Source organism: Salmo salar, chromosome 21, assembly GCF_965601325.2.
Source record: "Salmo salar chromosome 21, fSalSal1, whole genome shotgun sequence".
Taxonomy (NCBI): domain Eukaryota; kingdom Metazoa; phylum Chordata; class Actinopteri; order Salmoniformes; family Salmonidae; genus Salmo; species Salmo salar.
Window position 1 is genome coordinate 1,655,293 of NC_138311.1, and position 23,064 is coordinate 1,678,356.

Sequence of the window (23,064 nt, forward strand, 5' to 3'; positions counted from 1 at the left end):
GACATTTTGTAGGGCCTGCTCTCTCAGTGATGACATTTTGTAGGGCCTGTTCTCTCAGTGATGACATTTTGTAGGGCCTGCTCTCTCAGTGATGACATTTTGTGATGATGATCGTCCCATAGCATTGTATAGCATTGTATAGAGATTATGATTAATTTCTTCCCCACCATCGGCGTCATTTTCATTCAGATGTTGTAGCAGCGCTAACACAGCATGTGCATCCATTCGTCTTGGTCTTCTTGCCATTGTAAATTGTGCATGCTCTCACTGTGTACTCCAAGTAGGCCATTTACTTAATAATCTGTTGTTTCATGTGTGAAATTAGTTTAGGTTCAGTTTCTAAGCAAATCTCAGGGTGATTATCAACTGGGCATGGCACCTTCCACTGTCGGGAGAAGGAGTGTAGCAGGCCCTACATTCGGGAGAAGGAGGGGCAACGAGGAAAACCGTTCAAAAAAATGACATGCCCTTCTATAACTGGTTATAACTCAAGTTCTATTTGTGATATTAAGATTCTAACAATGGCAGTGTGTTATATAGACTTACTAACGGAAAGTCAAGGAAGGAGGAGACGGAGGACTTAAATGACAGCGTTATACTTTTTTACATTCATGAACAGTCAAAATGACTGCTTTAGCAATTGTAGTGTTCATGTGTTTTTTTAATTCTATAATTTGTTTACAAGCATGATAGCTGTACGTTTAGTTTATGGTTGACACAGCTTGTTGGCCATTAATCAATCTGCTTTTCTCAACGAGTTAAAATAACATGAATGCATCCAACTGGTATTTACAAATTCACAAATTCCCCCTCCCACATGGTTACAAATGCAGCATCAGAGTGGATACTTGTGAGGCCCAACATAACAATCCGGTCACAAAAGACAATGCAAGGAACATTGTGAATGGCAGTTAATTTTAACGCCGTACCAAAAACGAACCGTGACCCCAAAACCGCAATACGTACCGAACCGTGGGTTTGGTGAACTGTTACTCCCCTAAGGTAAACAGATCAGGCTAGCTGGTGTGAGCAACTACTACATTGGAAATAGACCACAATGCAACAAACAACACAACTTTCTTACAGTCTTAGGTCATGTTCATTACGCACCAAATGGAGGAAAACAGACAAACAGGGAGAGATTATCTGGACTCTATTAAGAAACTGACATTTTCGTTTTTTGTTGCAACATTTGTTTTACATTGCGCGTCCTAATGAACATGACCCAGTACACAGCCATTGAAGTATATCACCCAAATCCTCTAGTCTAGATGTCCTAAAAAGCTATTCCTGCAGAGAGCAGTCCTGATGTAACAAACAACTACACAGACAGACAAAACTGGAAGGTGTAGTAATATTCCAGTATACTACAGTACTCACGGTGTAGGCGCGGGGCAGCGATGCGATGCAGGTGGACTGGCTCCCGAAAGGCCGTGGCGTGACGACAGAGGTGAGGAGAGCACTATCCGATTTCATGTAGCTCCTGGGGAGAGAGGCAGAAACCCGAGACACACTGGGAGGCATAGGCTTTGGCTCCATCGCCACCGAGTTGTACTGTGGTTGTAGTTTGTACAGAGAACCACCAGCAGTGGAAGTGGTCACTTCTTCAGCCACCTTGCCCGCCCACGGGCGCCTGGGCTCGGGTAGTTTTGGGAGGAAGCTGGGGGTGGTGACGGTGGTGGTGCTGGAGGTCTCCTCCGTCTTGGCTGCACTGGTGTACCGCAAGGCCGGGCTTGGGGCTCTCTCCGAGGGGGTCGGGGCACTCTCCGAGGGGGTTGGGGCTCCCCTCGGGGCTCTCTCCGAGAGGGTCGGGGCTCCCCTTGGGGCTCTCTCCGAGGGGGTCGGGGCTCTCTCCGAAGGGGTCGGGGCTCTCTCCGAGGGGGTCGGGGCTGGAACGTAGCGGTTGTAGTTTGAGGTACGACCGATGGTGGTAGTGTTGTTTGTGATGTCGCTACCTGAACCGGAGGGACGGTCACTACTGTTGCTCATGTCACCCCTGGAGGGCGAGTAGGCCCTGTCAGTTGCCATGGTGGCAGTGGGGGCGGGGTCCTCCTCTCTCGGGTGGGGCACGGAGGGGGGTGTGTGACTGGGGCGGTCAACGGGGGTGTAGGTATAGTCGATGGTGTAGCTCCTGGGGGGGAGGGTACGGGTTTGGAGGACCGGAGCGGAGTCTTCAAACACGTCCTGGTCCAGGGAGGCGAGGGAGTTGAGACGACTGCCGATGGAGCTGTGGGAATGGAAGAGAGAGAGGGATGGTGGAAAAGGGGAGGAAAGTGAAGGAGAGAGGAAAGAGAGGGAGGGAGAGAGAGAGGAGAAGGAAGGGGAGAGAGGGGAAAAGGATTACAAGGTGTAATGCGTGAGAGGGAAAGAGAGAAGAGAGGAAGCAAGGGAGGATGGGAAAAAAACAGGGGAAAAGTTGAAAGGTGGATGAAGGTTGAAAGGGACACAGGGAAAAATAAAACAAAGAGGGGGTAGAGGGGAGGCAGGATTAAAGCCACAATTATACTACACTTTCACACTTAGCACAGAGACAATTACTGACTAACAGTCTCCGGTCCCTTTCTCTCAGGGCAAAAGTCTCCACAAAAGTCTGTGTACAACACAAAACTTTGTATGGCCCTGTATCTGTGCCTGCATTTTCATCGACACATGTTTGTTGGTGCAATCAGTACATATACAGTAAGAGGACAGTTTTGAGTGAGAGTGAAAACACCTAAAAATACTGATGAGAATTCTGATGACAAAATACTTCAAACGTAGTAAAACATCTACAACCAATAAAGCATTATATGTTTCTAATTGTCTGTAAAAATGGAAGGATGTGTTCCTTGTAGGAGCATGGCTAGTCCAAATGTAATTTGGTATCTGTGTGTTAAAAGAATAAAGAGAGCATAGTAACTATAAACAGGCAGGATTTGTCCTTGAGGGTGTCTACTCTAGCAGTAGATATTTCAGTCGCTGTGGGGCTAGATTCCTTCTTTAAGTCTTACATTCAGTCAATCTGCACCTTGCCATTTGTAGTGTGTGCCCTTTTCCTCAGTATACTAGAGCAGGGTCAAATACATGTCAAATCCTTGAAAGTATTCAAGTGGTGCTTGATTTTGGCAAACCAAAACTGCACCGTCAAGGACATATTTCATTAACACCTAGTCGGCTTGAGGATTGTGAACTAGTGACTTTTTGGTTGCTGGTCCAACGCTCTTAACCTCTAGGCTATCTGCCACCTTTAATTACATATGTTATTGTTAGATCATTGCTAATCAATGTGGTGATTGGCATCACCTTGCCAGACAGTTTTGTCACAATAACAATGTAGTTTTCTGCAGCACATGGATTTAAAAAAAAGGAACTGTTTCATGTCCAGACCTGTATGTATTCAACCTAGGTGTGGTATCTACCTGTCCCCACTGTCATGTTCATAATGCATCAAATGGAAAAACAGGGAGGGACTACCTGGACATGGAGGGATCAACTCAACATGCCCAGTAAGAAACCCTCATCGTTTTCCATAGATTTTTTTCATTGAGTGCCCTAATGAACGTATTGACCCTGGTGTCTACCTGTCCTCAGGTGTCACTCTTACCTCCGGTTGGACCTCAGGAAACCACCGCTCCCTCCTCCGCTGCTCGCTGTGGTCTGCTCAATCTGCTCCCTCTCCTCTTTCTTCTTCACAATATCAGAGTTGACGCTCTTGCGACGGTTTTTCCACTTGGTGAGGTCCTGCGGAGATGAAATGCACGCCAGAGACCAGCTTAGAAACGGCCATCTTGGAAAAGCCCATGTGACACAGTTAAATCCCCTAAAGGATGGCCAGGAAGGCTAATGTAAACGTGGTTAGCTGCAGATTAGAGAGCGAGCGCGAGAGAGAGCGAAAGCAAGAGAGAGAGAAAGAGAAAGGACTAAATTCTGAGAAAGTGTCCTATTTGTGTGAGTTTAGCTCCTCCCGCCTCTGGTCCCCTGTGTATTGGGGCCGTGTGTGACCTAAATGCTGTGTTAAGACACCATGTTATCATGCCACTGATAGACATACACTACAGATCAAATGTTTTAGAAAACCTACTCATTCAAGGGTTTCTCCTTATTTTTACTATTTTCTATAGTGTAATATAATAGTGTAGACATCAAAACTATGAAATAACACACATATGGAATCATGTAGTAACCAAAAAAGTGTTAAACGAATCCAAATAAATGTTCTATTTCAGATTCAACAAATAGCCACCCTTTCCCTTGACAGCTTTGCACACTCTTGGCATTCTCTCAACCAGCTTCACCTGGAATGCTTTTCCAACAGTCTTGAAGGAGTTTCCACATATGCTGAGCACTTGTTGGCTGCTTTTCCTTCACCTCTACAGTCTGACTCATCCTAAATCATCTCAATTGGGTTGAGGTCGGGGGATTGTGGAGGCCAGGTCATCTGATGCAGCACTCCATCACTGTCCTTCTTTGAAAAATAGCCCTTACACAACACAGAGGTGTGTTGGATCATTGTCCTGTTGAAAAACAAATGATAGTCCCACTAAGCACAAACCAGATGGGATGGCGTATCGCTGCAGAATGCTGTGGTAGCCATGATGGTTAAGTGTGAATTCTAAATAAATCACAGACAGTGTCACAAGCAAAGCACCCCCACACCATAACACCTCCTCCTCCATGCTTTATGGTGGGAAATACATATGCAGAGATCATCCGTTAACCCACATCGCATCTCACAAAGACACGGCGGTTGGAACCAAAAATCTCCAATTTGGACTCCAGACCAAAGGACAGATTTCCACCGGTCTAATGTCTATTGCTCGTGTTTCTTGGCCCAAGCAAGTCTCTTCTTCTTATTGGTGTCCTTTAGTAGTGTTTTCTTTGCAGCAATTCGACCATGAAGGCCTGATTCACACAGCCTCCGCTGAACAGTTGATGTTGAGATGTCTGTTACTTGAACTCTGTGAAGAATTTATTTGGGCTGCAATCTGAGGTGCAGTTAACTCTAATGAACTTATCCTCTGCAGCAGAGGTAACTCTGAGTCTTCCTTTCCTCTGTCCATCCTCATGAGAGCCAGTTTCATCATAGCGCTTGATGGTTTTTGCGACCGCACTTGAAGAAACCTTCAAAGTTCTTGACATTTCCGGATTGACTGACCTTCATGTCTTAAAGTAATGATGGACTGTCGTTTCTCTTTGCTTATTTGAGCTGTTCTTGCCATAATATGGACTTGGTCTTTTACCAAATAGGGCTATCTTCTGTATACCACTGCTACCTTGTGTCACGTCCTGACCAGCAGATGGAGCTGGTGTAGTAGTTTGGGGGTCAGGACGTGGCAGTCTGGTGTGTGTCTTGTGACTCCTGATCAGGAACAGCTGGGAATCGTTGTTCCTGATTGGGAGTCACATATGTAGGAGTTGTTTGTCACTGGGGTTTGTGGGGAATTGTTCTGTGTTGAGCCTATGCTTTGCCAGACTGTTGGTTGGTTGGTTGGTTGGTTGGTTGGTTGGTTGGTTGGTTGGTTGGTTGGTTGGTTGGTTGGTTGGTTGGTTGTTCGTTCATTCATTCTCATGGTTTGTTATTTTGGCATTCATTTTGATAGTGAATAAAAGTCAAGATGAGCCTGCACATACCTGCTGCGTTTTGGTCCTCTTCTCTCCAGTACGACATTTTTAAGGATGAGTACAACTATTTTTGACACCTTGTCACAACACAACTGATTGGCTTAAATGCATCAAGAAGGAAAGAAGTTCCACAAATTTACTTAAGAATGCACACCTGTTAAATGAAATGCATTCCAGGTGATTACCTCATGAAGCTGGTTGAGAGAATGCCAAGAGTGTGCAAAGCTGTCATCAAGGCAAATGGTGGCTATTTGAAGAATCTCAAATATAAAATATATTTAATCCTTTTTTCCCCTTTTTTTTCTTTGGGGTGGATCAGCTTAATATTGCGGAAAGAATGTTGCTTCCATCAATGTAATTGTCTGCATCATTTCCAATCCTCCATATATTTTTTGGGTAAATATATATATATATCCATATACATACACACATGCATACATATACACATACACATACCTATATAGATATACATACATTTTAAGAATATACCGTCATTATTCCCCAAACCCTACCACCCTTCCCCCAATTGGTGTAAGCCAATAATCACTTAGGCTTCTACCTTCAGTTTATATACAGTGAGGGAAAAAAAGTATTTGATCCCCTGCTGATTTTGTACGTTTGCCCACTGACAAAGAAATGATCACTCTATAATTTTAATGGTACGTTTATTTGAACAGTGAGAGACAGAATAACAAAAAAATCCTGAAAAATGCGTGTCAAAAATGTTATAAATTGATTTGCATTTTAATGAGGGAAATGAGTATTTGACCCCCTCTCAGTCAGAAAGATTTCTGGCTCCCAGGTGTCTTTTATACGGGTAACGAGCTGAGATTAGGAGCACACTCTTAAAGGGAGTGCTCCTAATCGCAGTTTGTTACCTGTATAAAAGACACCTGTCCACAGAAGCAATCAATCAATCAAATTCCAAACTCTCCACCATGGCCAAGACCAAAGAGCTCTCCAAGGATGTCAGGGACAAGATTGTAGACCTACACAAGGCTGGAATGGGCTACAAGACCATTGCCAAGCAGCTTGGTGAGAAGGTGACAACAGTTGGTGCGATTATTCGCAAATGGATGATACACAAAAGAACTGTCAATCTCCCTCGGCCTGGGACTCCATGCAAGATCTCACCTCGTGGAGTTGCAATGATCATGAGAACGGTGAGGAATCAGCCCAGAACTACACGGGAGGATCTTGTCAAGGATCTCAAGGCAGCTGGGACCATAGTCACCAAGAAAACAATTGGTAACACACTACGCCGTGAAGGACTGAAATCCTGCAGCGCCCGCAAGGTCCCCCTGCTCAAGAAAGCACATATACATGCCCGTCTGAAGTTTGCCAATGAACATCTGAATGATTCAGAGGACAACTGGGTGAAAGTGTTGTGGTCAGATGAGACTAAAATGGAGCTCTTTGGCATCAACTCAACTCGCCGTGTTTGGAGGAGGAGGAATTCTGCCTATGACCCCAAGAACATCATCCCTACCGTCAAACATGGAGGTGGAAACCTTATGCTTTGGGGGTGTTTTTCTGCTAAGGGGACAGGACAACTTCACCGCATCAAAGGGACGATGGACGGGGCCATGTACCATCAAATCTTGGGTGAGAACCTCCTTCCCTCAGCCAGGGCATTGAAAATGGGTCGTGGATGGGTATTCCAGCGTGACAATGACCCAAAACACACGGCCAAGGCAACAAAGGAGTGGCTCAAGAATAAGCACATTAAGGTCCTGGAGTGGCCTAGCCAGTCTCCAGACCTTAATCCCATAGAAAATCTGTGGAGGGAGCTGAAGGGTCGAGTTGCCAAACGTCAGCCTCGAAACCTTAATGACTTGGAGAAGATCTGCAAAGAGAAGTGGGACAAAATCCCTCCTGAGATGTGTGCAAATCCGGTGGCCAACTACAAGAAACGTCTGACGTCTGTGATTGCCAACAAGGGTTTGCCACCAAGTACTAAGTCATGTTTTGCAGAGGGGTCAAATAGTTATTTCCCTCATTAAAATGCAAATCAATTTATAACATTTTTGACATGCGTTTTTCTGGATTTTTTTGTTGTTGTTATTCGGTCTCTCACTGTTCAAATAAACGTACCATTAACATTATAGACTGATCATTTCTTTGTCAGTGGGCAAACGTACAAAATCAGCAGGGGATCAAATACTGTTTTCCCTCACTGTATCTTATACACATTTTCCAGACACAATCTATTTTTCAATTGTTATATTTTGTTTGTTTTTACTCCTTCCTCTATTTCTGATGTCCATCCAGTTTGATTTCTATTTGTAACTGTGCTATTTCACAAAAGTTCTGAACCTATATACATTTTACAGACCCCGTATGTTTTACATTGGAAAATGTTATTACTTTTTTGGTTACTACATGATTCCATATGTGTTATTTCATAGTCTTGATGTCTTCACTTTTATTCTACAATGTAGAAAATAGAAAAATATAGAAAAACCCTTGAATGAGTAGGTGTTCTAAAACTTTGAACTGGTAGTGTATATCACTGTAACTGACTACAGTAACAGGTAAGAATGATGCCTTTACCAATAACACTCACTCATATACTGCATATTGTAGAAGTTTGTGGAATAATTACATGAATTTAGTTAGACACGGTGGAACATTCTGGAATGACCTTGAAAGATTGGTCATCTTTCCCAGAATATTGTCTTGGTGTTATAGGTGTTTAGTCGCCACTGCAGGCCTGAGTGTATACTCAAATGAGGAAATATAGATCTAAAAGTAGGATGAGGTATTCTGTGGTGATCATTAATACAAAATCTCAGCTGTGCCTCCTTAAATTAAGACATTTCATGAGGGCAGTGCTGTTTAAACAATTGTTTGTCTTCTCTCTCGCTCTCTCTCGCTCTCTCCACCTTTACAAAACACATTCTCCTTTCACCACACTGGGCCAAAATAGCTGTTCTCTTCAGATCTCCATTCTCCCCATATCAAATACTAACTAGACTTATCTATCATATGTTGCTACTTGTAGACAGTTGGGATGGCTTTGAGTTGTGTACTAATTTCAGACAAGGATACAATAATCATGGCCTATATATTGACATGATCAAAGACACTACAATTGGTGATGATTAAACAGGCATAGCTCATCAATTCGTTATGTCTTGATTATTATATTAGGGAGGGTTTAAGTCAAGTGTAACAGCAGTCTTTTGGGGTGAATGTGTGCGACCCCTGGTAAGTTGGGAACCCCCTAGTGGTGAGCGGACATGTGGGGAATACAGGGTTCATTTGGCACCAAACCGAACCAAAGGGCTAACAACAGGGAGGGACTAGCAGGGGTGTATTCATTAGTGTACACTGTCGAAAAACACTTTGCAAGGGAAAACGTTTTGCAACCAAAATGAGAGTTTCTATTGGACAAATGCAGGTAGGTCCCTCCCAGTTTCATCCTGTTTTCTCCTGTTTGGTTCCTAGTGAATACACCCCAGGACTTCCTAATCCAATAATAAACACACATTTTTGTTTAGCATTACAAAACATTTTGTTACATTATGCCTACTGAACACAGCCCAGGTGTGTGGTGGTTGCAGGTATATATACACTCACATCCTGCCACTGGTCCTCGTTCTCCTTGACCTGCTCTCTGATCTTCTGTAGTTCCTCGTAGCATACTTGCTTCAGGGCTGCCTGGTCCACTGCAAGGTCTGTCATTGATTTGCTCCTACACACCGCCAGGGAAGAGGGTTTAAAGGTTTGGGTTCAGTGTCAACCCTGCTACAGGCATTGGACCACCAGTTAGGAGCATAAACCTACTGTGCACAAGACTGATGTTACAGTTATAAAGTAGGCTATAAATGTATGCATCAAATCCACTCCAATCCCCTAATGCTGGGACACTTGCATTCCTTCACACTAACATGAGCTATAGTGAAATAAGGTCACCAATAATTGTGTATCTGTCTATGTAACAGACTTCTGTGCAAATCATGCAATGATGTCAACAGGACATAACAATCAGAAATGTGCTCAAAATGTGGAGCAAAAATAGTTTGTTAAACTAAATCTCAATTAAATGAGCTGTGATTTTCAACTGCAACATACTTTTAAACAATGTTTTTTTATTGTAAGTACACAGTGAACCAACACCATTTCAAAGTTCAACATTCATTAATAATAAGGAAAGAAAAACATCAACATAACATTATTAAGACTAAAAAGTATCACAAACAAAACATGTTCCCCTTTTTTTACATTTCTTAGTCAGGTATTAGTAAGCAAACATATAAGCAACAGTTGAGTCACAAAACACAAGCTAATGCGGTTTTAGGCTAACGGGTTAGAAAACACAAGCTAATGCGGTTTTAGGCTAATGGGTTAGAATACACAAGCTAATGCAGTTTTAGGCTAATGGGTTAGAAAACACAAGCAAATGTGGTTTTAGGCTAACGGGTTAGAAAACACAAGCTAATGCGGTTTTAGGCTAACGGGTTAGAAAACACAAGCTAATGCGGTTTTAGGCTAATGGGTTAGAAAACACAAGCTAATGTGGTTTTAGGCTAATGGGTTAGAAAACACAAGCTGCATATCTCAGCCATCCCTTTCATACAAAAAAAGCTTTCAAAGTTGTCTTGGCCAAAAACATTCACTCTGTTTGACTTACGTGTAAACTTCTGAATCATACTGCTATAAATATATCTTTCTGTTACACAAAACCAACTTATTACGGTAGCCTACAACCTGTGCTTCAACAATTCTAACTCTTAGCTGTACATAACACACAGTATGTTTTATTGGATGACAGCATATTGGTATTGTGTGTACAATCCTCTCACTCCACTTTGTTGCTTTGTCAATAGAGATTTGTGGAGCTTGCCCTACACCACTCAATCCCCAGCAATGTGTCAGCGTATAGCAGTCAGCCAGCGAGTGAGGGCGCTAGTAAACGAGAGCAGCAACACAAAGGCAAAAGCGGAGAGTAAGCGACCATGCTGGAACAGACATAGTCAACTCACCCGTCGTTAGCAACTGCGCGCTTTTGGAGCAGTCTAAGAGAACCACACAGACAAAAATGTCACATTTGGGCCAGACTTCATTTCCCTAGTCTGGGAATGAGTAGAGGTACCACTGTCTTGTGTTCTTCTCTCACTCTAATGGTTAATGTTAGGATTGGTGGTAAAGTAACCTAATCCTAGATATGTGTTAAGGGATGGCTAGTGCCACTCTACTTTCTCCTGGGGTTTTGGTTTCCTTTTTATTGAAAGTGGTTATGTATCGCAGTTAAAGTATCCCCTTCCTTTGACCTGCTAGGAAGGTGTGTGTGTGTGTGTGTGTGTGTGTGTGTGTGTGTGTGTGTGTGTGTGTGTGTGTGTGTGTGTGTGTGTGTGTGTGTGTGTGTGTGTGTGTGTGTGTGTGTGTGTGTGTGTGTGTGTGTGTGTGTGTGTGTGTGTGTGTGTAACTGAAAACTCTACAGGAGTTTAATGTGTGAGGGAAATACATCCAGATGCCTCAGACACATTTTAAATCTCTCCTTGATTAGGTTCTGGGGGGAGATTATACAGTGCATTCGGAAAGTATTCAGACCCCTTGACTTTTTCCATGTTTTGTTACATTCCAACCTTATTCTAAAATTAAACCCCAAAAAGAAAAAAAATCCCTCAATCTACACACAATACCCTAATATTGACAAAGCAAAAACAGGTTTGTGAAATATCACATTTACGTAAGTATTCAGACCCTTTACACAATACTTTTTTGAAGAACCTTTGGTAGCGATTATAGCCTCAAGTCTTCTTGGATATGACGCTACAAGCTTGGCACACCTGTATTTTGGAAGTTTCTCCCATTCATCTGCAGATCCTCTCAAGCTCTGTCAGGTTGGATGGGGAGCGTCGCTGCACCACTATTTTCGATCGGGTTCAAGTCCAGGCTCTGGCTGGGCCACTCAAGGACATTCAGAGACTTATCCCATAGCCACTTCTGTGTTGTCTTGGCTGTGTGCTTAGGATCTTTGTCCTGTTGGAAGGTGAACCTTCACCCCCTGCCTGAGGTCCTGAGCACTCTGGAGCAGGTTTTCATCGAGGATATCTCTGTAGCTTGCTCCGTTCATTTTTCCCTCGATCCTGACTAGTCTCCCATTACCTGCCACTGAAAAACATCCCCACAGCATGATGCTGCCACCACCATGCTTCACCGTAAGGATGGTGCCAGGTGTCCCCCAGACGTGACGCTTGGCATTCAGGCAAAAGAGTTCAATCTTGGTTTCATCAGACCAGAGAATCTTGTTTCTCACGGTCTGAGAGTCCTTTAGGTGCCTTTTGGCAAACTCCAAGCGGGCAGTCATTTGCCTTTTACTGAGGAGTGCCTTCTGTCTGGCCAGTCTACCATAATGGCCTGATTGATGGAGTGCTGCAGAGATGGTTGTCCTTCTGGAAGGTTCTCCCATCTCCAAAGAGGAACTCTGAAGCTCTGTCAGAGTGACCATTGGGTTGTTGTTCACCTCCCTGACCATGGCCCTTCTCCCCCAATTGCTCAGTTTGGCTGGGCAGCCAACTCTAGGAAGAGTCTCGGTGGTTGCAAACCTCTTCCGTTTAAAAATGATGGAGGCCACTGTGTTCTTGGGGACCTTCAATGCTGCAGAAATGTTTTGGTACCCTTCCCCAGATCTGTGCCTGAACACAATCAGGTCTCGGAGCTTTATGGACAATTCCTTCGACATCATGGCTTGGTTTTTGCTCTGACATGCACTGTCAACTGTGGGACCTTATATAGACAGGTGTGTGCCTTTCCAAATCATGTCTAATCAATTGAATTTACCACAGGTGGACTCCAATCAAGTTGTAGAAACATGTCACGGATGATCAATGGAAACAGGATGCACCTGAGCTCAATTTCGAGTCTCATAGCAAAGGGTCTGAATACTTAGGTAAATAGGCTATTTTGGGATTTTATTTTTAATACATCTGCAAAACAAATTGCTTTGTCATTATGGTGTATTGTGTGTAGATTGATGAGGAAAAACATTTATTTAATCCCATCCAAGGGCTCTGAGTACTTTCCAAATGCACTGTATAATTTATCAGTAAAGATACTAACAAGACCAAGGATGTCTCCACCCCCCCTAAATGGAAACCCTCAGCCAAAACATGGGTCAAATGTCCCCTCCCCTTCCGAAATTCAAAAGATGCAACACCTGCGAAATCATGATTTGTCCAAATGATCAGTGATGAAAAAATCTGCACGACGGAAACAAAGTTCCTTGTTAGTTGTCCCACAGTCTGTTGACAGACGCCATGATGCCATCCTTTGTTACGCGTCTGTCCATGGGAGATTAGATTGAGTCAATAGCTTGAGTTATAAACTCAGCAAAAAAGAAATGTCCTCTCACTGTCAACTGCGTTTATTTTCAGCAAATTTAAATATTTGTATGAACATAAGAGTCAACACCTGAGACATAAACTGAACAAGTTCCACAGACATGACTAACAGAAATGGAATAATGTGTCACTGAACAACGGAGGGATCAAAATCAAAAGTAAAAGTCAGTATCTGGTGTGGCCACCAGCTGCATTAAGTACTGCAGTGCATCTCCTCCTCATGGACTGCACCAGATTTGCCAGTTCTTGCTGTGAGATGTTACCCCACTCTTCCACTAAGGAACCTGCACGTTCCCGGACATTTCTGGGGGGAATGGCCCTAGCCCTCACCCTCCGATCCAACAGGTCCCAGACGTGCTCAATGGGATTGAGATCCGGGCTCTTCGCTGGCCATGGCAGAACACTGACATTCCTGTCTGCAGGAAATCACGCACAGAACGAGCAGTATGGCTGGTTGCATTGTCATGCTGGAGGGTCATGTCAGGATGAGCTTGCAGGAAGGGTACCACATGAGGGAGGAGGATGTGTTCCCTGTAACGCACAGTGTTGAGATTGCCTGCAATGACAACAAGCTCAGTCCGATGATGCTGTGACACACCACCCCAGACCATGACGGACCCTCCACCTCCAAATCGATCCCGCTGCAGAGTACAGGCATCGGTGTAACGCTCATTCCTTCGATAATAATCGCGATTTCAACCATCACCCCTGGTGAGACAAAACCGTGACTCGTCAGTGAAGAGCACTTTTTGCCAGTCCTGTCTGGTCCAGCGACGGTGGGTTTGTGCCCATAGGCAACGTTGTTGCCAGTGATGTCTGGTGAGGACCTGCCTTACAACAGGCCTACAAGCCCTCAGTCCAGCCTCTCTCAGCCTATTGCGGACAGTCTGAGCACTGACGGAGGATTGTGCATTCCTGGTGTAACTCTGGCAGTTGTTGTTGCCATCCTGTACCTGTCCCGCAGGTGTGATGTTCAGATGTTCCGATCCTGTGCAGGTGTTGTTACACGTGGCCTGCCACTGCGAGGACGATCAGCTGTCTGTCCTGTCTCCCTGTTGCGCTGTCTTAGGCGTCTCACAGTACAGACATTGCAATTTATTGCTCTGGCCTTGCAGCATGCCTAAGGCACGTTCACGCAGATGAGCAGGGACCCTGGGCATCTTTCTTTTGATGTTTTTCAGAATCAGTAGAAATATTGAGCTGGGGGTCCGAGGCGTAGCGTTGGCCAGACGAGCGGTTCTTGCACACCCGGGTCTTCAGCATAGCCAGTGGAAGGCCAGGGTGCGCCTGGCAAACATGTTGTCGTTCTCCAGGTCAGGGAGGATGCTCACCAGGGACTCGTCCAATGGGTCGGGGGGTTTTCACGCCTCAGGAGGGCACGCTTCTTGCATTTGACCAGCCGGGGCACCAAGGTGCGGTCAATCCTGGGGAGTACCACCGGGGAGTACTCAAGGTACGGGATGTTGGTGGGTTTCAGTTTAGGGGGCTGGTAGGGGGCAGTGTGTAGTGGCTGAGTGTTGTAAGTACTGGAGGGAGGGGGGGGGGCAGTAGTAGAGAGAAGATAGATCGAAAGAAAAAAGGAAGGTTATGTTGGATTTAAAATAGGGCTCCATCAAACAGGGGCCCTTTTAATAGTATTCAGAAGCAGCTTATTCATATTGTAAGTGTTTGGCAAACACAGTACTATGGCTGTGTCCGAACACCAATACTTCCCAGGTGGCTTGTTTGGTTCATTGGAAGTTGTGTGAACGTAAGTATTTGGTTTACCATTGGTTCTGCGAACAAAGCCATATGTTTCCTGACCATTAAAACCATTAAAAGTTAATTAAACGTTCTGAGAAGGGAAGTGTACATTTCACCTGTTCTGTTCTGTTCTTTTATGTATAATAACCATAGGACAACCACACTCTCACAAAGCTCAAAGAAACATATGGTTTCCAGAACATTATGTGCAAACTGGATTACGTCCTCAGTATGGATGAGTAGTATGTTGATACTTGTTGCTTACTGAATATATTTTTACTAAACAGTACGTTCTAAATAGAATGTAGTACGATTAGGACACAGTTTAAGTAAGTAGTAGGCATGCCATATTTCAGACACGGCCAGTATCTTAACATATGTACTGATGCAAATTGGACTAAACAGCAAGATAGCAAAGCGATTATTCCTCAGTATAATATAACTGGTATAACTCTAAAAACAAACTGCTCTTCAAGGTATGGAAGAACAATGTTATTAGCTTAGCTTTGTAGTACTGTATCGCTGTTAGTACGTGAGAGAGGACAGCCAATCAAAAGTCCTGCCCTTTTAAGGCAAAGCTCTAAAACAATCTAGAGTGCTCCTGTGATGTTACAATCAATCGAAAAGCTGTGTCGACCTTTGACCGGCAGCGTGGTGGCTAGTGTGGGTGGAGCCTTCAGGTGCATGGGGGAGAGAGGGGGGAGGTGCCGGAAGGGGGCGGGGCTGAGGAGCGCCAGCGACTGACATGCAGTCTACCTGACTTCATTCGGCTACAGCCCCGGGGAGAGGAGAGGGTTTAGAAAAGAGAGAGAGTGGGGAGAAGAGAGGTCAGACAGGTGGAATCAACACAGTGAAGTAGTGTAAAAGTAGAGTAAAGCAGTGCAGACCCAACTAATCAATCAAATCAAAGTTTTATGAATGAGGATGGAATCACATGCATTAACCAACAAAAAAAGACTAACGGGAATCACTGGAAACTGTTGTGATAGAGTGATAAAGTAATGTAAGCATGGGCTGTGCCATTAAAAATAGTGGAGGGAAGAAAGAGTAAGGAAATGTCTGTTTTGTAAATGTTGACATTGTATGTACTAATGTTTTATATCATATTTGTTATGTACAGTATGAACATCTGAATGGAATGCAAGTGCTTTAAATGATGTGGTTTGGGGTATAATGATGACACCCCCCCCCCATCAGTGTGTCCACAGGCCTGAAGTCCTGGATTTTCTTGGACCAGCATCTCCTTTGTGACCCCAGTTCCATCTTCTGCACGTATGCATCCTCCTCGGGTGTCCTGTACATGGGTAGGAACCCATCATATAACCCGTTGGCGGGTGGTTTGGGGGAAGCACCCACTTTGCAGGCGTACAGGTCATCCTGAACAGGTTCGGCGTACCCCACATCACTGAGGGTGGGGGGATCGCATCAGGTGTCATTGATCCACAGCTGCTTGAGAAAAAGACCAGCCAATCGGAGTGGAAAGGGCTTTTGGTGTTATGGTGTTTGGAACATCCTTGAGTACATAGCACCCAATCTCCTCAGACACATGAGGAGCAAAAGCTTTGTTGTTTTCAAATAAATGTAATCTGATATTTCGGATGGCAAGTCACTCAGTCACAGCAAATACAAATGCAAGAGGAACGAGCAAATAAAACTAAAGAAAACAATAAAAGAAAACAAAAGTTATATCAAATCAAAATCGGCCAGCAAGTTAAGACCAAGGTGGTTCTAGAAAACCATGCAAACTGAAGATCTCTTTTGTTCTCTCATTCTTTCTTTCTCCCGCACTCGTTCATCTGGCAGACGTAACAGAAGAAGCACTCTCTCTTTCTCTCATTCTTGTCAGACAGGCATAAAAGCTCTCTCTCTCTCTCTTATTCTCTCTCTCTTGGTCAGACAGTTATCAGAGAGGCAGGTCACTGAGGCAGGTCACCGTCTTCCGTGGTGGGGTGTTCGTGTTCACTGTGACCATTGGCCAGGTCCCTCCTCTCACCAATGAAACTCCTCATCCCCCTCCTCCTAACCCCACGGAATTCCCAGCCTCTACAGGGCTGACGGGTTGGGTGAAGTTGGTGGGCTGGGGAGGGGCTAGGCCGTCCAGAACGAGGTCGGGGTCCGGCCACTCGGGGTCCGACTCGTCGTCACTGCCACTCTCGCACCTGTACGCCCACTGCAGGGAATTCTGGGATATGCATCCGTTGTTGGTTGAAATCGGGCCTTCTCCCACTGAGGTCAGTGTTCTGTGGTCAGCCGTGACAGGAGGATATGATGGTACAGTGCACATACACAGTACTCACTATCCAATGCAAAGCAGCAGTTTTCTTCACGGTGAAAGAAGACAAGCTGGCATATAAAGCTAGCTTAGCTTGTGCTGCAATGACGAGTCATAACGATCTAAGAAACTGGGTGGGATATTTTGGCTCGGTACCATTTCGATTTAACAATTCACCTGAATTTAACTGAAATAAAATGGAATTGAGCCCCGTCCCTCTGGATAATTTAACCATTGAGAGATCTGAAAGGATATGCTAGAGCAGCACCTGCGGTCAAAGATTAGAGGCAGCTGATTTCTGGTGTATAGGCTACAGATGTGTGTATGACTCTGCTACCTGGTGAAGGTGCCATCTTCCTCCGTGTACATGGGGCTGGCCCAGCTCCGGCGGCTGTCCTCATGGCGCTCGGCCCGCTTCTTGCGGAGCGGCGCTGGCACATAGGCCGCTGGCTTGTCCTTGGTGGGCAGGAACTGGTTGAACTGCGTGGTCGTTTTAGGCTCGATGACCAGCGAGCGGCGGTAGTGCAGTGAATCCTTGTTACTGTCTGCCGCCATCCTGAAGACTGAGTCCGTCTCCGCGTCACTCCCAGAACCTAGGGGAGGAGAGGTGGGGGATGAGGAGATAGAAGAAAAAGGGGTAAAATTGAGGTGCGAGGTGAAGGAAGAGGGGAGGGGAAGGACAGTGGAGATTAGAGGGGCAGGAAAGAGTAAGAGGGAGGGCTCTGAGAGAGGGGAGAGAAGAGGTGAAAGCCAGAATAGACAAGTGGAGACTGGAAAGGGAGGTGAGGGGAATGGAAGGTGGGAGGAGGGAGGAAAAGGCAGTGGAGAGCAGAGAATGGAAGAGGGTAGAGTTCAGAGGTCGGTCCAGGAGGAGAGACGAGGAGAGAAAAGGAAAAGGTCGGAAGAGTAGAAGTCTACTTAGTGTTGTTTGTGATATAATTGTCTGGCAGATAAAATAGGGAATCTGGTCAGCTCTATACTTAAAGGGACACTTTGGGATTTTGGCAATGAGGCCCTTTATCTACGTCCTTAAAGTCAGATGAACTCATGCTAACATTGGCTCACAAAACTTCCTATAGCTTCCCTCATACTAGACACAGAGGCATAAAAACAATATCTACAAGTCCATCTGACTCTGAACCTTTCACCTCACTGAACACCTCACTAAAATTCTGAACCTTTCACCTCACTGAACACACCCCAGTACCAGGATAGCGGGGGTGGGGCACATTGCTTTGGGAACAGAGGCCTATTACCCCCTCCTTGCTTAATTTACAGGCTGGTGTGGAAGCATCTGGAATGTATCTCTGGCCTGTCTCACAGTGGGAGCCAAGTCTCTCTCTAATTTCTGACTGAAACGCTAAACTAGTCCACCCACTGTCAAATGCCAACAAAGACCTGGTATCAGTAAAATCTACATGCTCAGTGTGAACTTCACAGATTACCTCAGATAGTCCAAAATAAACAAATAGATACCCGCCCTTGAAATACCATCACGTTAACGCAATCACTACCATTCAAGATTTCAGACTAAGATCTAGAGGCTAAAGGTATACTGCTAAGAGCCTAAAACATAGCATAAAAAGTAAAACCAAAACACACTCAAGTCCTGTCCGACTGGGGTGCGTGATCATTGAGATTGATGTGTGTGCGTGCGTATGTGCGTGTGTGTAGAAGCATAACAAAGTAGAACCAAACACACACAACTCGAGTCCTGCCCGATTGAGATTGACATGTGTGTGTCAGTCTGTCTGTGAGTGAGTGAGTGAGTGAGTGAGTGAGTGAGTGAGTGAGTGAGTGAGTGAGTGAGTGAGTGAGTGAGTGAGTGAGTGAGAGTGTGAGCGTATTTGTCCATACCCTCACTGCTGCTTTGAGCGTGTTGTCAGGGATCTGCTGTGTGGTCTAGAACACTGTATCCTCCTCCTCTCAGTAAAGGTAATATATCCTCTCTCCCACTATACCAGCTGTCTCTGAAACCACTGTCTCTTTCTCAAAATCTTCTGCTGCTGCTGGCTCTCTGGCCGGATGATTCCTCAAGTGCCTGCAATACACACACACACACGAACAAACACAATCGTGAGCTCACACTCTGAAAGAAAGAGTGATGTGTCTTTCAGTCATTTAACTTCTTAGGGTTATCCTCCCCGGGCACATGATATCACACACAAATAATTGATTCCCATTCAAAATCCTATTTTCCCAAACCCTAAACCTATCCCTAACCATAACTCTAACCTTTACACCAACCCCCTAACTGTAATTCTGACGGTAATTCTAACCCTAACCCAAAATAGCCTTTTTCCTTGTGGGATCCGGCAAAATGTCCCCACTTGTCCCTGTTCTACTATCCTTGTGAGGACCTCTGGTCTCAACAAGGATAGTAACCCCCCCCCCCCCCCCCCCCCCCCATAAAAACACACGTACCCCCATGACACAAACACTTGTAGAGTTCGAGTTAGTTTCTTAAACCCTTCTCCAGACCAGAGAATGCATTGAATATTTCCCTAAATTACTGAACACACACAGCCATCTCACCCATCACACACTTCTGATGACCCCTAACTGTTTCCCCAGTCAGTCATGCAAGCACAGCCAATAAGCCATGCTTTGTGTGATGATGACGACAATGATAACTGTTTACAGTCTAAAGGGCTTAGCATAAGAACACAAACAAGGCCTTCCCAGCTAACATAAAACGTTCCCACAACTTTAGAGAACCTTCCCTTAAGAGTCTCATTAGGTCATTAACTAATGATTTCAGAGGAATGTTCCCATGACGTGCACGGAATGTTTCCAAGAGACCATTCCCTTAATGTCAAGTAGATCTTACCCAGAACGTGGTTACCGTGCTCTAGATACTTTTCATGGGAACGTTGCAAGAACATTCATGTGTCCAGTTTTCTGTGGGTTAGGAAAATACTCCATCAACGTCCCACCAAGCATACACAGAATATGGTTGCCAAGTTCTCAGAACATAAGATATGAATGTTCTAGACAAGTTACATGTTGCAAGAACATTAACGTGTCTAGTTGTCTGTGGGTGAGGAGAATATTCCATCAACATTCCACCAAACAAACACAGAACATGGTTGCCATGTTCTCCAAATTAAGATATTAACGTTCTAGACACGTTTCATGGGAATAACATTTCTGTGTATCAGTTGTCAGGACGTCACCTGATGGTCCCAAAGAAACGTTCTCCAAAACAAGTAGTTTAATTGCACATCACGCCTTGTTACTTTTGCCAAGCCCATCAAGGCCCTAATCAGTGAACCACTGATCCATTCACAGCTCTTTTTGTCTGTTGGCAAGGTTAGGAATACTCACACACACAATGCTTTTAACATAGTGTTTTCAACTTACATATTTGACACACTTTGACATGCAGTGCAATCAGAAAGTATTCACACACCTTTCCACAGAGGGGTCATATTAGTGTGTAGCCCAAACTGTTCGGAGGCTACAGACAGAAGTTGGCAGATCGGCTGTACCGACATCAGATGAGTCCCAAGATGCTTGTGGTCCAGAAGTGCGACATCGGCCAATGGATTGAGAAGCATCCAATGCAACAAAACAGACATCTCTAGATTAAACAGACATTTAGCATTTGTATTATGCTAATTCTATTTTTGTGGGGGAGCAGACATCGACTCTAAGGTTAACCAATAGCTACCCGGACTATCTGCATTGACCCTTTTTGCACCACGCTGCTGCTGTTTATTATCTGTCACTTTAATTATCCACTGACTGTACAAAACATTAGGAACATCTTTCCATGACAGACTGACCAGGTGAAAGCTATGATCCCTTATTAATGTTACTTGTTAAATCCACTTCAAATCAGTGAAGGGGAGGAGAAAGGTTAAAGAAGGATTTATACGCCTTAAGACAACTGAGACATGGCCCGTGTATTTGTGCCAGTTAGAAGGTGAATGGGCAAGACAAAAGATTTAAGAGCATTTGAATGGGGTATGGTAGTTGGTGCCAGGCGCATCGGTTTGAGTGTGTCAAGAATTGCAACGCTTCTGGGTTTTTCACGCACAACAGTTTTCTGTGTGTATCAAGAATGGTCCACCACCCAAAGGACATCCAGCCAACTTTTGTATTAGTATTTATTAAGGATCCCCATTCGCTGCTGCCAAGGTAGCAGCTACACTTCCTGGGGTCCAGCAACATTAAGGCAGTTATATACAATTTAAAATATTACATTACATTCCATAACACTTTTCACATTAAGTGTGTTTCCTCAGGCCACTACTCTACTACCAACTAACTACAATACAAAATCACAGACACCTCGGTGCATTCTTACAAAAACAAGTAGTGATGAAGTCAATCTCTCCTCCACTTTGAGCCAGGAGAGCATATTATTGATATTAGCTCTCTGTGCACATCCAAGGGCCAGTCGTGCTGCCCTGTTCTGAACCAATTGCAATTTTCCTAAGTCCTTTTTTATTGCACTTTACCACACGACAGAACAGTAGTCCAGGTGCGACAAAAAAAAAGGGCCTGTAGGACCTGCCTTGTTGACAGTGCTGTCAAGAAGGCAGAGCAGCTCCTTGGCATGGACATACATCTTCCCATCTTAGTTACTGTTGTATCAATGTGTTTTGACCATGACAGTTTACAATCCAGGATAACTCCAAGCAGTTTAGTCACCTCAACTTGCTCAATTTCCACATTATTTATTACAAGACTTCATTTAGGTTTAGGGTTTAGTGAATGATTTGTCCCAAATATTTAGGACAAACGTATTCCTTGCCACCAACTCAAACTAACTGCAACTCTTTGTTAAATGTCGCAGTTATTTCAATCGCAGTAGTAGCTGACATGTAGCGTTGAGTCATCTGCATACATAGACATACTGGCCTTACTCAAAGGCAGTGGCATGTCGTTAGTAAAGATTGAAAAAAGTAAGGGGCCTAGACAGCTGCCCTGGGGAATTCCTGATGCTACCTAGATTATGTTGGAGAGGCTTCCATTAAAGAACACCCTCTGTGTTCTGTTAGACAGGTAACTCTTTATCCACATTAGAGCAGGGGGTGTAAAGCCATAAAACATAAGTTTTGCCAGTAGCAGACTATGATCGATAATATCAAAAGCCGCACTGAAGTCTAACAAAACAGCCCCCACAAATCTTGTTATCATCAATTTCTCTCAGCCAATCATCAGTCATTTGTGTAAGTGCTGTGCTTGTTGAATGTCCTTCTCTACAAGCATGCTGAAAGTTTGTTGTCATATTGTTTACTGTGAAATAGCATTGTATCTTGTCAAAAAACATTTTTCCAAAAGTTTACTAAGGGTTGGTAACAGGCTGATTGGTCGGCTACTTGAGCCAGTAAAAGAGGCTTTACTATTCTTAGGTAACTTTTGCTTCCCTCCAGGCTTGGGGGCATCCACATTCTAGTAGGCTTAAATTCAAAATATGGCAAATAGGAGTGGCAATATCGTCCGCTATTATCCTCAGTAATTTTCCATCCAAGTTGTGAGACCCCAGGGTCATTGTTGAAAAAAATATTGCTGTTTATCACCTCTTCCACACTCACTTTAAATAATTAAAAATTACAGTGCTTGTCTTTCATAATTTTATCAGTTATACTTGGATGTGTAGTGTCAGTGTTTGTTGCTGGCATGTCATGCCTAAGTTTACTAATCTTACCAATAAAACAAATTATTAAAGTAATTGGCAATATCAGTGGGCTTTGTGATGAATGAGCCATCTGATTCAATGAATGATGGAGCCGAGTTTGCCTTTTTGCCCAAAAATGTATTTAAAGGTGCTGCAAAGCTTTTTATGCATCTTTATTTCATAGCATAGTTTCTTCATTATAGTCAGTTTAGTCACATTATTTCTGAATTTGCAGTACGTTTGCCAATCGGTTGTGCAGCCAGACTTATTTGCCATTCCTTTTGCCCGTCCCTTTCAACCATACCATTTTCTATTTCCTCATCAATCCAAGGGGTTTTAACAGTTTTTACAGTCATTTTCTTAAATGGGGCTATGCTTATTAGTAACTGGAATAAGCAATTTCATAAATGTCAAGTGCAGCGTCTGGTTGCTCCTCATTACACACCACTGACCAACAAATATTCTTTATA

The 23,064-nt window shown here is 44.2% G+C and overlaps 1 protein-coding gene across 20 annotated transcripts in view; it reads right to left on the reverse strand.

The window, feature by feature from the left end:
* LOC106581618 (LIM domain only protein 7) overlaps positions 1–23,064 on the reverse strand; it is a 115,782-nt gene that overhangs the window by 45,369 nt on the left and 47,349 nt on the right. For 9 of the 20 annotated variants that reach the window (XM_045704979.2, XM_045704989.2, XM_045704981.2 and 6 more), the window contains exons 2-6: positions 17,303–17,735; positions 10,590–10,622; positions 9,184–9,298; positions 3,584–3,720; positions 1,381–2,227 (exon numbers count right to left, since the gene is read on the reverse strand). In XM_045704979.2, the coding sequence (XP_045560935.1) occupies positions 1,381–2,227; positions 3,584–3,720; positions 9,184–9,298; positions 10,590–10,622; positions 17,303–17,735 (1,565 nt within the window). Of the gene's footprint in view, positions 1–1,380; positions 2,228–3,583; positions 3,721–9,183; positions 9,299–10,589; positions 10,623–17,302; positions 17,736–18,822; positions 19,007–19,795; positions 19,815–23,064 lie in introns of those variants that run through there. The other 11 variants (XM_082966920.1, XM_045704984.2, XM_045704986.2 and 8 more) reach the window with 7 other exon arrangements.